General features: G+C 34.2%; 1 protein-coding gene across 1 annotated transcript in view; it reads left to right on the top strand.

The window, feature by feature from the left end:
* LOC132555986 (dynein axonemal heavy chain 1-like) overlaps positions 1–19,206 on the top strand; it is a gene marked incomplete at its 5' end in the record, with an annotated part of 79,134 nt that overhangs the window by 37,462 nt on the left and 22,466 nt on the right. Inside the window, 26 exons of the mRNA XM_060220373.1 lie at positions 298–471; positions 1,564–1,736; positions 4,398–4,634; positions 5,107–5,303; positions 5,492–5,627; positions 6,102–6,310; positions 6,717–6,888; positions 7,392–7,583; positions 8,077–8,196; positions 8,760–8,885; positions 9,440–9,589; positions 10,002–10,175; positions 10,562–10,840; positions 11,177–11,308; positions 11,836–12,081; positions 12,599–12,748; positions 13,533–13,693; positions 14,404–14,629; positions 15,021–15,216; positions 15,571–15,722; positions 15,981–16,180; positions 16,742–16,886; positions 17,217–17,375; positions 17,874–18,005; positions 18,281–18,454; positions 18,726–18,905. Of these exons, the coding sequence (XP_060076356.1) occupies positions 298–471; positions 1,564–1,736; positions 4,398–4,634; positions 5,107–5,303; positions 5,492–5,627; positions 6,102–6,310; positions 6,717–6,888; positions 7,392–7,583; positions 8,077–8,196; positions 8,760–8,885; positions 9,440–9,589; positions 10,002–10,175; positions 10,562–10,840; positions 11,177–11,308; positions 11,836–12,081; positions 12,599–12,748; positions 13,533–13,693; positions 14,404–14,629; positions 15,021–15,216; positions 15,571–15,722; positions 15,981–16,180; positions 16,742–16,886; positions 17,217–17,375; positions 17,874–18,005; positions 18,281–18,454; positions 18,726–18,905 (4,592 nt within the window). The remainder of the gene's footprint in view (positions 1–297; positions 472–1,563; positions 1,737–4,397; positions 4,635–5,106; positions 5,304–5,491; positions 5,628–6,101; positions 6,311–6,716; positions 6,889–7,391; positions 7,584–8,076; positions 8,197–8,759; positions 8,886–9,439; positions 9,590–10,001; positions 10,176–10,561; positions 10,841–11,176; positions 11,309–11,835; positions 12,082–12,598; positions 12,749–13,532; positions 13,694–14,403; positions 14,630–15,020; positions 15,217–15,570; positions 15,723–15,980; positions 16,181–16,741; positions 16,887–17,216; positions 17,376–17,873; positions 18,006–18,280; positions 18,455–18,725; positions 18,906–19,206) is intronic.

Here is a 19,206-nt window from a genome sequence, read left to right as displayed (position 1 = left end):
CAAGGAATATAAATTTGATCAAGAAAAAAATGTTAAATCAGTTTTGTAGTTAAGTCAGTTATAGTGTTGGCTTTAGTTATCTTGGGTAAAGATCCATGGAGCATGCTCCAACACTCCCTACTTGTGGTGGTTTTTGTCTCTCAGAAAGCTGAGAAATGGACTGCCATGTCTCTGAACAACATGTGATGGGCCTCCTGTATGTTGTTCAGTGAAGTAGTCACCAGCTACTACAAGAAAACCCTGCCTCAAAATGACTTTTCATTGAAGTTGCTTATACATTTTTGATATATTTTGTAGGTGAGTTCCGTAAGTTGGTGGATGTGAACTTCTGTTGTGCCATGGGACCCCCTGGTGGAGGACGTAACCCTATTTCCGCACGTCTTGTACGTCACTTCAACCTTCTGGCATTCACAGAAATGGAAGACATCAGTAAGAAGAAGATCTTCAGTGCCATCCTTAGGTCCTGGATTCGTAAGTAAAATTCATATATTTACTCTGTGATGAGCCCAGGAAGTCAACACATAGCATATGATTTAAGTTTGGGGGTGGGCTTATTACAGGACAATGAAATGATGATAAGTGATACTTAGAGCTATTCATGTAAAATATCTGTCCCACGCCAGGACTCCAGGTTTTGTATAGGGCTATTCCAGTTAAAACATCTATCCCAACCCCAGGACTCCAGGTTTGTATAGAGCTTTTACAGTAAAACATCTATCCCACCCCAGGACTCCAGGTTTGTATAGAGCTTTTACAGTAAAACATCTATCCCACCCCAGGACTCCAGGTTTTGTATAGAGCTATTCCAGTAAAACATTTATCCCAACCCCAGGACTCTAGGTTTTGTATAGCACTATTCCAGTAAAACGTCTATCCCAACCCCAGGGCTCCAGGTTTTGTTACGAGGTATACCACCCAAAGAATTCAATTGATAATTTGTTTAGAAGTAACAGGCAGGAAGCCGAACCATAGATAGAAGTGATTTATTTTGGAGTCTGGTATAGATGGTTTACAAAAACAGCCCTGAACAGCAATATCATTACCGTATCATTACCTTAAAAACAATAGTTTGTAAAACAATATGGTCATATTGTTTTTTACATGAAAAGACAAAAAAAATTCTATGTTTTGATCAGTTTCACATATTATTAATATTACCATATACAAAACAAACATGTAATATATTGTTAACTTAGAAACAGTAATCCTATTTTAGCATTTTCCGCCTATAGGTATTACATTGTAATATGAATTCACTACTTGCAGTTTCTGTATGTCATAAAAATAATGATTATTGTGTATATGCAAATATTTCATCACACTTATTTGTAAAAAAAATTGCTAAAGCTTTGTTATGTCAAATTTGTACAAAAAAGTGCCAAAACTTCATTTTGTCAAATTTGTACAAAAAAATGTTAAAACTTTATTGTGTCAAACTCAGTAAGTCTTCAGTAGTAATATATAACAAAAGCAGAAAAAGGCAAAACATTACAAGTGAAGCTTATAGCTACTTGTAACTCTGGAGTATTGTGTGATGATATCAATATTTTTGGTATGTTTCAGCTAATTCTTTAATGTCGCACTGCGATGGCCTCGTGGACACCTGTATCAACGTTTACAATGAGATCAGTTCACAGCTACTGCCCACACCTGCCAAATCTCACTACACCTTTAACTTGCGTGACTTGTCCCGAGTGTTTCAGGGCATGCTCATGTTGGAGCCAGGCAAGATAGAGGTATGTAGCATGTGATGATGATGCATCAATCTTTTTCTTCCTTAATATCTTTCAGCTCCGTTACAAAGATTGTAGTTCTGGGTGACATATCATTTCTCATATGTCTTGAAGAACTTTTCTGCAAATTATAATTTTTTCTTCAGGTATACTTTTTTTTTTCTTCTTTCATATGGTTAAACTATGTATTCAATTGAATTATCAATGTGTTTAGAATTTTTCAGGTCCTAAAGACATTTGAAATAATTTGCATTTTGAAAATTTAATTTGATTTAGATTGTTTAGGAGCTGATAAAGGAAATTATAATAAAAACATGATATTTTCTAATAAATCTAGAAATTTGGATTGTCTTTTGTGAAAAACTTCTTTTGAGTTGTACCTGCAACATATAGAGTGGTGTTATATAAAACTTTAGGGAATTACTGAAAATTGTCATCGTCATGCTTCTAATATCATATGAGAAGAGAAGATTGTACAAGACACATGATTGAATCATACCTTTCAATACAAATTCAGAATTGGAATTTAGAACTCGGAACTGACACTGACTCTACCTTCTTTGTAAATTTAGATTAAGATATAATAGAGCCAGGTATTAAATTAACTGCATCATACTGCTGTTTTGTCTTATTTTGAAAATCTGGGAGGTGACTTCAGGAAAAACCAAAATTGATTGCCGGAACATGGTACATCATTTTGTATGTAAATATTGCAAAACAGTTTTGTGCATCTGACCTAAGAATGTAATTTGATGCATTTTTCTTCCTTATATAACTGAAAGAAAATATCATTTCAATTTTGGGGGTTGCAAATATTTCCTTTTTCTTATAAAAACTTGATAGATATATGGTATGTGAGTGATTTTGATAACTACCTGACTGTTTCAGTATACTATAGTAAGTATCATATGCTTGTTACAATTGTTCATGGATGGTTTCTTGTTATATTTGTAGATTTCAATTTTTATTCCGCCAATTACAGTTCACATCACTTTGCTTATTTTAATGTTGAATTTTGAATTTTTAAACAAGATATCACGATTATTTAAGCCTAATATATTTTTGATATACATGTATTACTAAATCAGTTTCATTTTGATTTGAAGGTTTTGTTTTTTTTTTTAATTTTTTTATTCTTTATTAGTTTTGGCATTTCAGTCAAGACCAGCTTTTTGTACTGGTTATAATGTAAACATGTATGACAGATACACCACAAAATAACAGTGGTGATGGCTCCAACAGACTCACTATTCCCCCCTCCTCCCCAGAGTCCCCTACTGCCCATATTCCAAATTTCTAGTCCTCTTTCTACCTTGTCCTAAATTTCCAGTCCTTTATCTGTCATGTTCTAAATATCCAGCCCTCTTTCTTGCATGTCCCACATTTTCAAAGTCTTTCCGACGTCCCACATTTTCAAAGTCCCCAACCTCTGATGACCCCTATTATCAATGCCCCATGTGTCCAATGTTTCCTACCACCTATGCCCCACCTTTCTGAAGTTTCTGGCCTCCTTTCCACTTTAACCTCTGTTTTTCCCTACCTACCTCCAGTGTTCCTTATTTCCATTACCCTCCTATCCCCTACCTCCAATTTTCCCTACCTCCAGTGTTCCTTATTTCCATTATCCCCCTATCCCCTGCTTTCAATTTTCTCTACCTCCTGGTTTAAATTCTCCACTCCCCCTCTACCTACCGCCTCCTCTATCCTCTATTTCTGTACGTCCCCTTTTCCTGTCGCTCCCTAAAGCTATTTCTGTACGTCCCCTTTTCGTGTGCTCCCTCAAGCTATCTCTGTACGTCCCCTTTTTCCTGTGCTCCCTCAAGCTATTTCTGTACGTCCCCTTTTCCTGTGCTCCCTCAAGCTAGTCCCTGTCCTCTATTGATATGGTCATGGTTTTTTTCTTCATCAATCACTGTAGTCATACTATCATATATACATCACGGAATCTTAACATTTTAAGTTTAATATCCTTCTTTTATTTGCAGTAAAGAACATTAGATGAAATTGATTAAGTATTTCATTGCATCACAAATCACTTGCAAATCCTCCTAGAATTAATATTTACATTTTCATTGGCGCTTATCCTGAAAAAAAAATGGATCCACATTTTTTAAATAGCTGGCACCATTTAAAGGAACTTTCATTTTTCCGTAGTGTCTGTAATTCAGATACATCGTTATAGTACAGACAATGGTTCTGTATCATTAAGGTCGCTCAGTTTTTCTGTTTGTCCCATACTGTTACAAAGTTGTTGTCAACACAGCTAAGCTTGAGTTTTATGATTTGGTGCTGTCAAATTTAAGTACATTATTGTTTTTGATAAATTAGCACAATTATATATTTCCACATTCAGAGTAGTTACATTCAAACAGCATAAACAAAAACTTTAATTAGTGCAATCTTATTTTAGCGCAGAACTTTCAGCAAAGAAATGAAAAATGAAAAATAAGATTATGACTCAGATATGTACATTTGCTGGGGACAGATTTAGTAAGATAAGGATACGGGACCTCAGTATTCCCTTAAAAACAACTCGTTTTCATTCTGTCATTCCTTCATTAATATCCTCAAGTTATAAAAATCCTCAATAACATCCTCAACTAACCTACTAGACATCCTTAAGTACTGATACCCTAAACTAAAGTCTCACTCTTTCCTCTATAGTCCCTAGACGACATCCTCAAGCTGTGGTACCACGAAAGCTGTCGAGTCTTCCAGGACCGTCTTGTCAATGACGAAGATAGAAACTGGTTTGACAATCTGATGAAGGAAAAAATGAAATCTGACTTTAACCTTGAGTTTGACAAGGTTGTTGACAAGCTGCCAATCTTGTTTGGGGATTTTATCTCCCCTGGAGCAGGCGACAGCAAACCATACCAAGAAATGAAAGACCATGAAAAAGTGGGTGTCCATGTTTATATGTTTGTCGGTAACTTACTATAAAGTCATGTATTTTTGTGAGGCTTAATTTTGTAGTTTTTCAAAATAAAAAAAAATATAGAAAGAAAGAAAGAAAAAGTCTGATATCTGGACACGTTGTTTATAAATATAACTCATTAATTTACTTATACAGATATTAGTAATTAGTAAATTAATGAATTTATGGATTGAGAGCATACAAGAAATCTATGAAAAGAACCCCCCCCCCCCCCCCCTTAAGATAATTAATGATATTAGAGTACTTATTCTGCATAAAGCTGAAGGGGCGGACACCTCCAATCCAAAATCATGAAGGGGATGGGCTTATTACAAGACAATTAAGTCAGATTTAATGCTAATTCTACAAAACAATTGATGTTGGAGGGCCTGTTATCATGTATGAGTTTATTTTCACATCTATATCATAGTACAATGAAACAATGGACATTTTCAGATGGTGAAGGTCCTAGAGGAGAGTCTTGACGATTACAATCAGATCACCACTGCCCAGATGAAGCTCGTACTTTTCATGGACGCCGTGAAACATGTCAGCCGAATCAGTCGTATCATCAGGCAACCAATGGGTAACGCTCTCCTTCTGGGTATGGGTGGTAGTGGACGTCAGAGCTTGACCAGACTGGCCGCTCACATGTAAGTATCTATAATATTGTACATCTAAAACCTATCAAAGAGAAACTCAGCAAACTTGAGATATTGTTTATAAAACTAGCTTATATTAGTTTCCTACCTTGAAGTTTTGTTTCATTTTGAAATACTACCAGCATCAATATGTAATTAATTTTGAAATTGACAAATATTTTTCTCTCCCTCAAATATAGGTCAGACTTTGAATGCTTCCAAATTGAACTTGCCAAAAACTATGGGATTAATGAGTGGAGAGAAGATTTGAGAAAAGTGATGATGAAGGCGGGTTTGGAGAACAAACCTGTTGTGTTTTTGTTCTCTGACACACAGGTGAGTATAATCTCTACGGCATATCGGAAAACTTTCGCTACAATTGAACTTTCACATATTTTCTTGCTTTTGTCAATAGAGGGGAAAAAAAGGTGGTGGAAGTTTACTGGTAAAGTAGATATATAAATGTTTTTGTTTATTTAGGGCAACTCTAACAATAGATGAAAACAAACAGGTTTATCAGCAGGTAAAAATGAATATTTCCTTAAAGGAAGTATATAATTATACATTTATAGGGTTCTTTACGCCAGGAATCGCGTTGTTTGTTGCGATTTAATGAGTTTTTCCATATATCCCTAGATTTGTGCTGAAAAAATCTGTATCTTATATTACGTGATAGCTATAGAGGGAAACAGAGTTGCTTTTAAAATGAGAGTGATCTCTTAAGAAAAAAGGATTGCTGAATGGAAGTGATCTCTTAAGTTTGTGTATGTATGAGCAAATTACATTGGAGGACCTACCTGTTTGTTACAGATCAAGAACGAATCATTCCTTGAAGATCTGAACAACATCCTGAACGCTGGAGACGTGCCAAATATTTACGGCTTTGATGAACAAGATCAGATCTACACAGCCATGAAACCCATTGTCCAGGATCTGCAGCTTCAACCAACCAAAACCAACCTGTTTGCATGTTACACTAAACGTGTCCGCAGTAACCTTCACACAGTCATCACCATGAGGTAGGTCACACTAAACAAGAGTTACATCCCTTGATAGAAAATCTAGTGTTGTTTTTTTTTTTTTTTTTAACTTTTTACCAATCCTAGCCAAATATTCTCTCTTTCTTTTTCTTATGATTAACTTGAATACTTGGATATCTCAAAATATTTTATGATCAAGTCATCTCTTAGATAAACAAGATTTTATTGCACTGAATTGTATTTTATATCTAATATGTAACACGGAATTTTGGATGATTTAAATATATTCAGATTTATGCTTGTTTTTGAAAGTATAATGTATGTAAATATTCTTGTTACAATTCTAAATTTTTAAAACTTCATTTTTTTTTCATTTATGTTTTTTATTATTCCAATATAAACCCTGGTAGATATTGAATGATGTGTTTATCCTACCACCTTGCAGCCCCTTGGGAGAAGTGTTCCGAGCTCGTTTGAGGATGTTCCCCGCACTCGTTAACTGCTGTACCATTGACTGGTTCAGTGAGTGGCCGGCTGATGCCCTGCGATCTGTAGCCATGAGATTCTTGACCGACATTCCTGAATTGGACACAACAGACCAGGTTATGGAAGGGCTGGTAAGGAATCCTTAATTGTATATCTATACATAACCAGAGTGTAAACACAAAGTCATTAGATCACAGAGTCTTGTTTGATAGCCTTTTGAGGATTTTTGTGGATGATCGTCTGCTATGATTTAATGCAATCTAACAAAACAACAAAGTTCAATGCTCCCTACCTGTCATGGAGCTGTGAAAGCTGAGAAACAGACTGGTCTGTACTGACATGGTTATGTTCTTGGGCAAGATACTTTACTCTTATGGCTGTGGATGACATGTGACTGGCCTCCTGTATGTTGTTCAGTGAGGTAACCACCAGCTACTACATGGAAACGTTGCCTCAAAATGACCCTGGCTATTCAAGGAGTGATAAACCCAGCAATCAAACAAACAATACATGTGCTGTTAATATCTGGTTATCGGATTGATCATTATGTTTTTCGTCTTGTCTCTCATACAAGCTTAGTTTGAGATGAGAATGTTCTTGGAGTGATTTTAACGCTAAGTTTGATTGTTAACAGGTGATCATGTGCCAAGAAATTCAGATGAGCGTAACAACAAACTCCCACCGATTTCTGTCGGAACTCTCCCGTCACAACTACGTCACTCCTACCAGCTATCTTGAACTTCTTAGCATCTTCTCCAAACTCGTTGGAATGAAGAAGACAGAACTCAGCACTGCAAGGAAACGTCTCAAGACAGGTCTGGACAAGGTCAGTTCCATTTATCTCATCTTTATCTATAGTGGTTATGATTTTTTTTAAAAATAAAATGACAAATGAATAGAATACTTTTAAAAGAAAGATAGATAATGCAGCATTATATCAGAGGAAAAATTGATAAAAGCTGTGATTTGTCAGTGTTTCCAGTGGAGACTTGTGTAAGGTCCAAATTCTTAAAATAATTTGTGATATAATAGCCTTAGAATCTTTTTTTTAAAAATGGCAACTATTGAAATGAGTGATTTTAACATTACGTTTGTTCAAGATTGATCTTCTTGAAAACAAATATAAAACAATTGCAAAATTTCGATTGGGAACGACAGTAAAAACATAGATTAATACAGTGAAATAAAAAAAAACATAGATTAATACAGTGAAATAAAAAAAAAACATAGATTAATACAGTGAAATAAAAAAAATAAACTATGTTTCAACATGCTTTAGAAAATAACATTACAACAAATTTTTTATTTACCTTAAACAGTTGCTGACCACTGCTGATGAAGTGGACAAACTGTCTTCTGAGTTGGCGACCATGAAACCACTCCTGGAGGACGCTGTGAAAGAATCCATCCAAACCATGGAACAGATCTCAAAAGACACGGTGAATACCTCTCACTTCATAAATTTCATAAATTTTCTTTGAAAATTAAGTAATTCCCAAAATTGCCTCCTACAATTTTAGTTGAGTAATCTAGATAAAGTTGTTTAAAGATCAATGAATGGTTGTCAAGGAAATGTTCTGATTAAAAGTTTTGATGTGTTTGCTTTTCAAAGAAAAAGTTTGATAAAAATATCGGTTTGTTTCATCCGTCTCTCATTCTAAATTCCTCATTTAGTTTTTAATTCCTCTTTCAGTAGAGACATTTTGTCAATGTCCCTTCTCATACCAAGTTCAATTACCAGTATGTTTTTATGTATACAATCGATAAGATTTTTAAATATGTTATTTCATTAGTGGTCTCTGTTTAGGAATTTTGTTTACTTATCTGAATACTAGTTTCTATGTCCTTCACAATTGTTGTCCTCTTCAACTGTTTTACACTGATGTCCTGATAGTGGAAAGTTCAACTTCATGAATTGGTCATTTTGATATTAGTTGACGGAAGATGATAAACTTCTTGTAAATAAAACTTTATCATAATGTGTTCGCATAATGTTTTGCAGGTCATTGCTAATGAAACCATGGAAATGGTGACAAAGGAGGAAGAACAGGCTACAATCAAAGCTAGAGAGACTCAAGCTATTGCAGATGATGCTCAACGTGACCTCAATGAGGCCCTTCCTGCTCTTGTATGTCCTAAATAACATTTTTAAAATAAACAAAAACATACCAAACTGTAAAGAAATTTTAAGTTTCAGTAATAACAAATTCCAAACTTACAAGTTAAAAAAAATCAATATTTAAAATCTGTTTGAAAAATGAAAAATTGTTAGCTAAACTTTGTTGATAATCTTTGTTTACTGCACATATACTATAAATAATTATTTCAGCGCTTTTTTGTATTCTGTTAAAATATGATTTCGCAGTTTCTATATTTAATCAATAAAGCATTTATTGTGAATAAATACACATTTTCAACGTGCAATATTTTTTTCAAAATTAATATTTCACCAAACTTTATCACACCAAAGTAAGTATATTTGCAGTAAACAGATTTTTAAAAATTTTCTAGACAACATTTGTATTTTCAGCATGCAAGTTTACAACTTCATATGGTATCGTTTGCTATATATAATATGAATTTACAGTTTACAATGCATGCCATGTACCCCTTCAGCTTGTTTGTTATGTAGTTTACTGTTACTATTTATAAACACTATAGTGACCTTTGACCTCGTTACAGGAAGCGGCTGTGGCCAGTTTGAAGTCTCTGAACAAGAATGATGTGGTGGAAGTGCGTGCCATGACACGCCCACCAGATGGTGTCAAGATGGTGATGGAAGCTGTCTGTATTATGAAAGCTATCAAACCCAAGAAAGTTCCTGGAGAAAAGGTGAGAACACCACTGTAATTAACAGTGTTAATTAGTGTTAATTGTCTTGTTTTCTGAGGAAGAACTCCTGCCTTACCTTACCTTGACCTAATTTTACTCCCTCACCACAGAGTATAATTCATTGAAGTCTGGTAAATTTGATCAGACTTGACAAACAATTAAAAAAAAGAAATATTGTTGGTGAAACATGTTTACAATTACCTAAAAGAGATATTTGAAATTAGTTTTTTATGGTAAAATCTGTTTAGAGCACAATGTGGAGACCATAAGACATTATGAAGTCAAACAATCTCTGTAGTGGTAATTTTTTTCACAGTTACGTAGATGTTCATGGCAAGGTGTTTACCCCTTTAATTTAATCCGAAATATACAGAAAGACATTCCGCTTAAATCTTTACCATTGTCTTTGTAGCCTGGTCAGAAGATTGACGACTATTGGGAGCCTGGTAAGGGCATGTTGTCTGACCCTGGCAAGTTCTTGGAGAGTTTGTTTAAGTATGACAAGGACAATATTGGTGACGATACCATCAAAAAGATTCAGTCATATATCGATGATGAAAATTTCACACCTGCAGCCATTGCAAAGGTAAAAAGTGCATAATATTTTATTTCAAAATTGACTTGTATGGTTTCAGCTTTTGTCATTGTTTACTTAACGATAATTTTTAAAATCAGTGTTAAACAAAATTTAACAGATTCCACAATCTGCTGTCTAATTATGTTAATTGATTTGTTTTTGACGCATCACTAGCAATGTAATATTAATAGAAATTAAAAAAATTGAAAATTCTTTATTTTTTTGAAAGATGCATCTCTGATAGTAACTTATTTTTCTGGAGAATCTGGAGAACAAAAAAAAAAAAAAAAACTTTTATTCAAAGTTAAGCAAAAGGACTTATTACTGGATGGTGAAATAGCATTGGATTAGTTTCTAATTCTACTCAACACTAGTCGTAATGATAAATTTTACAGGTATCCAAAGCCTGCACATCCCTGTGTATGTGGACGAGAGCTATGCACAAGTACCACTTCGTAGCAAAGGGTGTGGCTCCTAAGAGAGAGAAGTTGAGGGTCGCACAGGAGGAATTAGCCATCACTCAAAAGATCCTGGACGAAGCCAAGGCAAGGCTTCATGAAGTGCAAGAAGGTATTAGGACACTGCAAGCAAAATATGATGACTGTGTACGCAAGAAGGAAGAACTGGAGAATAAGTGTACGGAATGTGAGGGAAGACTCGGCAGGGCTGACAAGGTAACACACCATATATCTCAGTAAACAGGGGAGAGAATAAAGATGTCTACTTTATGATAAGATTTATCAAAAAAAACACAATGGAATTTTTAATTTACAAAATATAAATTTATTTTGATACTTTTTTTAGGTTGAATAGTTGTTGTTGTATTTGTTGATTTAAAGAAGAAGACACTGAAAAAAACAACTTGTATTTATTGTCAAAATGGCTAGTTTCTTAACAGTTGATTTATCAATATAGTTGATTGATTAATTGATTGATTGATTTTATTGATTGATTGGTAAATAGGTTAATTTGATTGGTTGATTTGATTGATTGACTAATTTGTATTGCAGCTGATTGGTGGACTGGCTGATGAGAAAGAAAGATGGAAGGAGTCAGTATCAAGACTTGAGAAGATCATTGACAACTATGTTGGTGATGTTCTTGTGTCGGCCGGTTATGTAGCGTACCTTGGACCCTTTACTGTAAGTGTTGGCCACTGATCTGGTCACTACTAAAGAGCTTATTCACATATTTAAAAATCTACCTAACCACAAATCCTATCAGTTTTCGGCAGTTTTCATACTCCCTCTATTACAGGGGATACCTAGACATACATAATGATAGTGGACAAAAATTAATCTGATACTATAAATACCTTTTTCAATTTCACTAGACATGATATAATTAGAAAGTCAGCTCTAACAGGCTGGTGTATATACAATTTTTGAGCAAATAGAAAATCTATGACATGTGTCAGGTAGGCTTGTTGCAGGACTATGAAATACCATTGTAGTATTTAGTATCCCATACTGCAATGAGCATGACTTTTTTATCTTAATAAATAGCTAATGTCTTTAAGATGTATGTCTGAAAAATTTGAAAATGAATTAGAATATTTTCTCTCAAAGAAAAAAAATAATGAAAATTGCAGTCAGTTAGCAAAACTATTTAATTTTATAACTGAAAATTAAGCACATTTAAAACCTCAGTCTTATTATCATTTGTTTAGGGTGAATACAGACAAAGAATGGAGAAAGAATGGGTGAAAAAGCTGGATGAACTAAAAGTGCCACGGACTGATGATCCCACCATCATATCTTGTCTTAGTGATCCGGTGAAAATTCGGAGCTGGCAGATTGCTGGTCTTCCCAAGGATAACTTGTCCGTGGAGAATGGTGTCATCGTCCAGTATGCTCAGCGATGGCCACTCTTCATTGACCCCCAGGGCCAGGCCAACAGATGGGTCAAAAACATGGTACACTTGGAATATTATCTTAAGTTTTTTTTTTTTTAATTAAACATTTATGTGAAGGATACATGCTACCTTACACTTTATGCAATATATTTTAGAGTTATCTCCCCTAAACACAAAGTTATTTCCCTTAAGCACTCAAAATATCCAAGTGACTATACATATTTATTTGTTTATTTGTGACATTTTTTTTTTGAATGTTGCCATCCATTTTCTAATAACACTTTATACAAAATGTTTTATAGTATTTTATAGAATGGAACTCTTTTAAAATTTGAACGTCACATCAAGTAATGTACATGTAGTTTTTTTGGGTTTTTTTTTTTTTTGTGAATTAAGAAAGAATAAAAATTTAAGCTGTTTTTCAGTACAGGTAGATTTTACAAAGATTTATAATAAATTTTGAAAAGTTTCCAGTTACAAAGTTTTCTGAAAATAATTCCCTGAACCTACTCACTTCATTTTTGAAAATCATATTAATATTCAAAAACCTGATCTTAAATGTCATTGATTTTTACAGGAGAAAGATAACACCCTGGACGTGATCAAATTGTCTGATAAAGACTTCCTGCGTAGCTTGGAGAACGCCATCAGATTTGGTAAACCATGTCTACTTGAAAACATCAGCACCGAGTTGGATCCTGCTCTGGAACCCATTCTTCTTAAACAGGTCTGTGGTTGTTATGATAATGACAATCAAATGCATACTGGGAAATAAAATATTTGGTGGAGCTCAATTTTCATTGTTTTTCAAAAAAGTACTTTTTTGTGGACATTTTTTTTTGTGGGTATATATAGCTAAATGATTCTTAACTAATCTAACTAATTTTAACAGTTCGTTTGTAAATGAACTTTTGGATTAACAATAGTCACAAAATCAATTAAAGTAAATCTCTTACTAAAATAAATGATTTAACTGTAAGTGACACACAGGGAAACTGCCCTGGCTGTTTAACTTCGTCTGTTTTTACGTTTTTGGCTAAAGGACAAAATTAAAAGCTGGAAGTTGAAACTGAAAGATATGTTTCCTCTATTTCTTCTCAAATTTAACACTAAATAAATGAACAATTTTCTGGGGGAAAAAATCCATTGGTGAATTTTTGACAGTGTTTCAATATGGCAGACATTTTCTATATTTCTGGGATGGTATTTAAAGAAAAGAGTACACACATTCTCATGTTATTCTTAGAGTTGGGATTGCTTCAACTATGGTCAGTATGAGAATAGATAAATTAGGGACATTTGATATTTATTATTGCTGAAAGTTGTCTCCGAACATTTGTACACGACCCTCTTTGAAAATTTTGATACATTTTAAACTGAGTGCTGAGTTTTGAAATATTTTTAATGACACAATTAATGCATTCTTACTTCTATCACAGATATTTTAATTTTCTCTTTAATATCATTAAATTTGTCTTTTTTTTTTTATTGAATGTTATCTTTTTTTTCAGATTTTCAAACAACAAGGTAGTATGGTAATAAAACTTGGAGATGCTGTAATTCCTTACCACGATGACTTTAAGTTCTACATCACCACCAAGCTTCCTAACCCCCATTACACCCCAGAGGTGTCAACAAAGGTCACACTTGTCAATTTCACTTTGTCACCAAGGTATGTCATCTTCCTGTCCTGTGTTTCTGTCAGATTAACTATTAAAGATTGTAAAGAAATAAAAATGATCAGCATTTTGCTCTGCAAATTTAGACATTGATACAGCATAGCCAAATACTGAAATAAACAACCACTGCTCAAATGAAGTAAAACGTGGTATACAGATGACATCAGCAATGCTGGGGATCTAAACTCAAGTTTCTTTCTAAATTCAGTTCTTAGTTATTTGAAAATAATTTGCAAAAAATTTATTTAAAAAATGATAAAATCTGACATGCAGTGTTTGAATGGTCTTTAACCTGTAATTTTATATAGATGCTGAAATTGTCTTCTTTCTCCACTGATGTTTCACTTGTGTAAAATTATTAATTCATTTGTGTAACCTTGACCTCTGACCTTGACCACATTCCAGACTTTGATATGAAATCTGTTACTTAGTCAACCCTGATAAAATAAATGAGTATGTGAGCTCTCAAGTGAAAATATTGGTCAGTAGCCAGCTTACTGATACTTTTGATAAAACAGTTTAGTTGTAGCTTACCTTGACCTTGGGAAGGACTGATATTTGACCTTGAAATATAACTGATACATGAGCTTGACCTCAACAATGACCTTGAATTCTAGATTGACAAATATTTGACCTTGAATTCTAATATTTCACATTTAAATTTAGTATCAGTAATACTCAAACTTGACCTTTCACCCCACAGTGGCCTTGAGGACCAGATGTTGGGTATTGTGGTGGCTGAAGAAAGACCAGATCTAGAGGAAGCTAAGAACCATTTGATTGTTAGCAATGCTAAGATGAAGCAGGAACTGAAGGAGATTGAGGACAAGATCTTACTGAAGCTGAGCACCTCCGAGGGAAGTCCTGTGGATGATGTTGACCTCATTGCCACACTGGAGGCATCCAAGATTAAGTCACAGGAAATCAAGGTCAGTCTTCTCTACAATTTATACAAATATTTGTTAGTTCTTTGTTTGGTTAAATTTTTAGGATGGTTTCTGTTAAGTTTAATTTTTTAAGGTGTTCGGATATAAAGAAATAATTTTTGATAAATGGTTAAAAGGAAATATGTGTTGAAAGTAATAAATTACACTAGTTTTAGAAAAAGAATAAAAGGATGTTTTCTTGTATTAACTGATAATATCTGAAGTCAATTTCAATAATTTGTATAAATTTTCCTAGTTCAAAGTTTCATTTTAAAGCTTTTTGATTCACGTTTTTTTCTTTCTGTTTTCTCTTTTAATTTTATCTGAAATGTGCAAAAACTGATGGTTTGACAAGGCTAATAATGATTGGGATTGAACCAATTTTCTATTATAGGCTAAAGTGATTGTAGCCGAGCAGACAGAGAAGGATATTGATGTGACCAGAAGCCAGTACATTCCTGTTGCCATCAACACTCAGATCCTTTTCTTCTGTGTAGCGGATATGGCCAACATTGATCCTATGTACCAATACTCCCTGGAGTGGTTCATCAACATCTTCCTTGGTGGAATCGCGCACGCAGATAGAGCAGGTATATCAATAATGTGATTTTTTTGTGATTTCAAATTTCAATGAAGCTTGTAAACGATGCAGCTTTAAATTTACAGTAAAACTGCAAAAAAAAAAAAAAAAAAAAAACTATTGAATGACTAAATTGATAGGAAATCTGAGCCATCAAATTAAATAAGTATTTCAGTTGTCACAGAAAAGGTTTAAAAATATCAATTGTTTATCTAGAAAAATATGTATTTCTCTTGCTGAAAAAGGCGTTCTACGGAAAACTGATTTCTGTAATTACTTGATGCAAGAAATTCAAATAATCCCAGAAAATTTCAACACTTCAGATTGATGCTGTATTTATATTTTTGTTGTTTGAACTTTGCAGACAACCTTCCCCAGCGTGTAAAGAACATCAACGAATACTTCACCTTTAGCCTCTACAGCAATGTGTGTCGCTCACTTTTTGAGAAACACAAACTTCTTTTCTCTTTCCTCTTGTGTACCAGGATCAAGATGAACAAAGGACTCATTAATATGGTAGGTTTGTTTTACTTCATAGTATTCTATATATATGTCAATAAATGAAAAAACAGTTTCATATTTTAATAAAATTTTCAGTGTGAGATCTGTTACACACAAAATAATGTTTTCTTGAAACACCTCTAAATTTGAGCCTCACAATATTATCTATTTTTACAGGAATTTGGATCTGGTTTGTTGGAATGTAGTTGTGATTCAATAAAATTTCAAACCATTCATCAGATGAGTAAAAATCGTCACATATTTATTTTGTAGGATGAGTGGCGTTTCATGCTGGCTGGAGGCATCATCAAACCCAAGGTTATAGATAACCCTGCCCCAGAGTGGATATCTGCCCGGTCGTGGAGTGACATTCTCACCACTGCAGTCCTTGAAAAATTCAGTACATTTGCAGATGATTTCAAGAACAATGTGGATGGCTTTAAAAGGATATTTGACAGTGGTGATCCACACAAGTATGAATGATTATTTGTTGTAAATCTTACCCCTCAAAATTCATTATTTCAATGCCTAAACAGCCTGTAACTTTTGTATGACTTCCTCTCTGAAAATTTTTTTTTCAACAGAAGTGGCTTTTGTGTCACAAAATAATATTATAGAATTTTCATAAATAGTTAGATTCAAGCAGGAATTGAATTATTTTGATATTGATCTTTTGAAATTTTTTAATTTTTTAATTTTTTTTTGTAATGTTTATTGCGCATTGTAGTTACTTAGCTTACTATAGCATTGGCTAACATAACCTCAGGTGAAGGTTTGAGGTATGGGGTTTGATGCACCTTACTCATGGTGGTTCATGTTGCTCACGAATCCGAGAAACGAACCAAACTGCAGTTATGGCAGTGTCCAAGGGAAAGACCTTTACCCTTATTGCTTTGAATGGTATGGAATGGGCCTCCTTTATGTTGTTCATTGAGGTAGCCACCAGTGTTAAAAATTGTGATCATTAGCATTAAATACCACTATTTCTGACTACCTGTTTTATAAAAATGCTGGTGTTTCTTTCTGTACAACAGAGAAGATTTACCTGGAGAATGGAATGATTCTCTAGACTCCTTCCAGAAGATGATCATTCTTAAGTGTCTACGACCGGACAAAATCACGAATGCCATGCAGGAATACGTAGCCAGTAACCTCGGACAGAGATTTATTGAACCACAGGTAATTCTCATAATTAGAACAGGTAAAAAATTCATAGGAAGAAATTCAAAGCATCTGCCAATGATTTTTATTCCATGAATCAAGTCAACAACATACTTGGTAAACTTAGGCAATTTCTGTTCGTTAGTTTGACCACCTGGACCAAGGCTGTTCATTTATGTTCATATTTTGCTTTCTGACTTTCCCAGATAAAAACATTTGAAGCCGAGTATTAATTTCTGCAGTCTGTCCTGACATATGCCAGAAATGTTACACTTAAAATGTTGATGACCAGACTTTTCTGTATAGATAAAAGTAACATTGTACTTACCCTGTTGAATTACCTTACAGACTGCCGACCTTCACCTTGTCTACAAGGATTCCTCTCCCACAACACCTTTGATCTTCGTCCTGTCCACTGGTACTGATCCAGCCGCTGATCTGTACAAGTTTGCTGAGGAGATGAGATTCACCAAGAAACTAAGTGCTATATCTCTGGGTCAAGGACAGGTAAGAAGCACTTATCAACAATCTGCAGCATTATTCATGAACTATTAAAACTGCTTAATATCATGTCCAGTCAGAGGAAAATGTGATATTAACAGGAATGTGATATTAACAGTAGATATGGTTTTTTTTCAGCTGTCAGAACCTAGAAGTGACCTAAATTAGAAATCAATATCAACCAAAATGTGATATTAAATGATGTGACACTAACTGGTTGTCACTCTATCCTCTTTCTACAATTGTACTTTTTGCAATTACTTGAAGAAGGGACAATGTATACATCATTTTTTACATTAATATCTGTAAATATTTCTGATTTGAAATTGACTCTTCTTGCAATTTTGAATTGATCCTTATCAGCAAGTCTTGAGGTAGTTTTAATATTACGTGTATAGTAATTAAGTCGCTTGAGCTCAAGTCCCAATAGCCATATAGCTGGTCATCCTTTTGATTCCATCTGTTGACTTAACAGTATCTGGTATTGCTGCATTTTGTTACCAGGGTCCAAGAGCTGAGGCAATGATGAGAAGTGCCATGGAAAGGGGTAAATGGGTGTTCTTCCAGAACTGTCACTTGGCACCAAGTTGGATGCCTACTCTGGAGCGACTTATTGAACAGATAGACCCAGACAAGGTCTGTACAGATGTGGACAGTCTAATAATGCTATTGTCTTTCTCTAATGATTTAACTTTTTGTCTTCAATCTGTTTAATTTACATTAATAGAGAATATTGTGTTCATTTCTATTTAATATATTCATGGAACAAGTCTCCAGAATTTTTAATTTTTTTTCTGAGTCATTGTGTAATTTGCGAAGTAGAATGGTGCTATTGAATTTCTGATTAATTTATTTTTCATGCATTTTCAGTGGTCATTTCACATATATATGATGTTATATTCTGAGTACAGGTGCACCGAGACTTCCGTCTCTGGCTGACCAGTATGCCCAGTGCCATGTTCCCAGTTTACATTTTACAAAACGGGTCTAAGATGACTGTGGAGCCGCCCCGTGGACTGAAGGCCAATCTTCTCAAGTCCTACACAGGGTTTTCTGATGATATGCTCAATGCTTGTGGGGACAAGGTGAGAATCAAAACCGAATCTATGATTAATTATTTTTTTAACCTTTATTTTATATAATATATATTGTTTCTTTTGTATGTGTTCATTTCTGTAACAAAATTACATTTAAAAATTATCAGAATGTTGTTTTTTTGTTAAATTCATTGTATATAAAAATTGACTTCTGTGGGGGAAAATACCGAATTTTAGCTTTTGGTAAAACAGCATAGATTTGACCCTTACAGTATATACAATTTTTACATCAGTTGTTGACTTTCGTTTTGTATTTCAGACACAAACATTTAAAATGTTGCTGTTTTCACTGTGTGTGTATCATGGTGTCGTGATTGAGCGAAGGAAGTTCGGAGCTCTTGGTTTCAACATTCCGTATGAATTCACAGACGGTGATCTGCGTATCTGTGTCAGCCAGTTGAAGATGTTCTTGTTGGAGTACTCAGAAATCCCCTACAAAGTAAGAAAGCTACTTCTTGTATTTACATACCTAAACATAGGGTTTAATATCATAACAAGCCCAGGGGACCCAACACATTATAGTAGACTCAGATTTGGAGAATGGGCTTATTAAAGGACCCTTGGGGGCTAACACATTATATCTGACTCAAAGTTAAGGGGCGGGCTTATTACATGACAATGGATTTGGTTCTTATTCTTCTGATTTGTATTAAATGTAAGTGGGTTATTACTGGGTTAATATGGGAGCGAAAATTCACACAAATTTTAAACCATGGGAAAAAAGTGATCTTTATAAGAAT

The sequence above is a fragment of the Ylistrum balloti genome, unplaced genomic scaffold, assembly GCF_031769215.1.
Source record: "Ylistrum balloti isolate Yb309-2 unplaced genomic scaffold, AGI_CSIRO_Ybal_v1 Utg370536, whole genome shotgun sequence".
In the NCBI taxonomy this organism is placed as follows: domain Eukaryota; kingdom Metazoa; phylum Mollusca; class Bivalvia; order Pectinida; family Pectinidae; genus Ylistrum; species Ylistrum balloti.
Note: the sequence above shows the minus strand (reverse complement) of the source record. Positions and strands in the feature narration are given on the sequence as shown.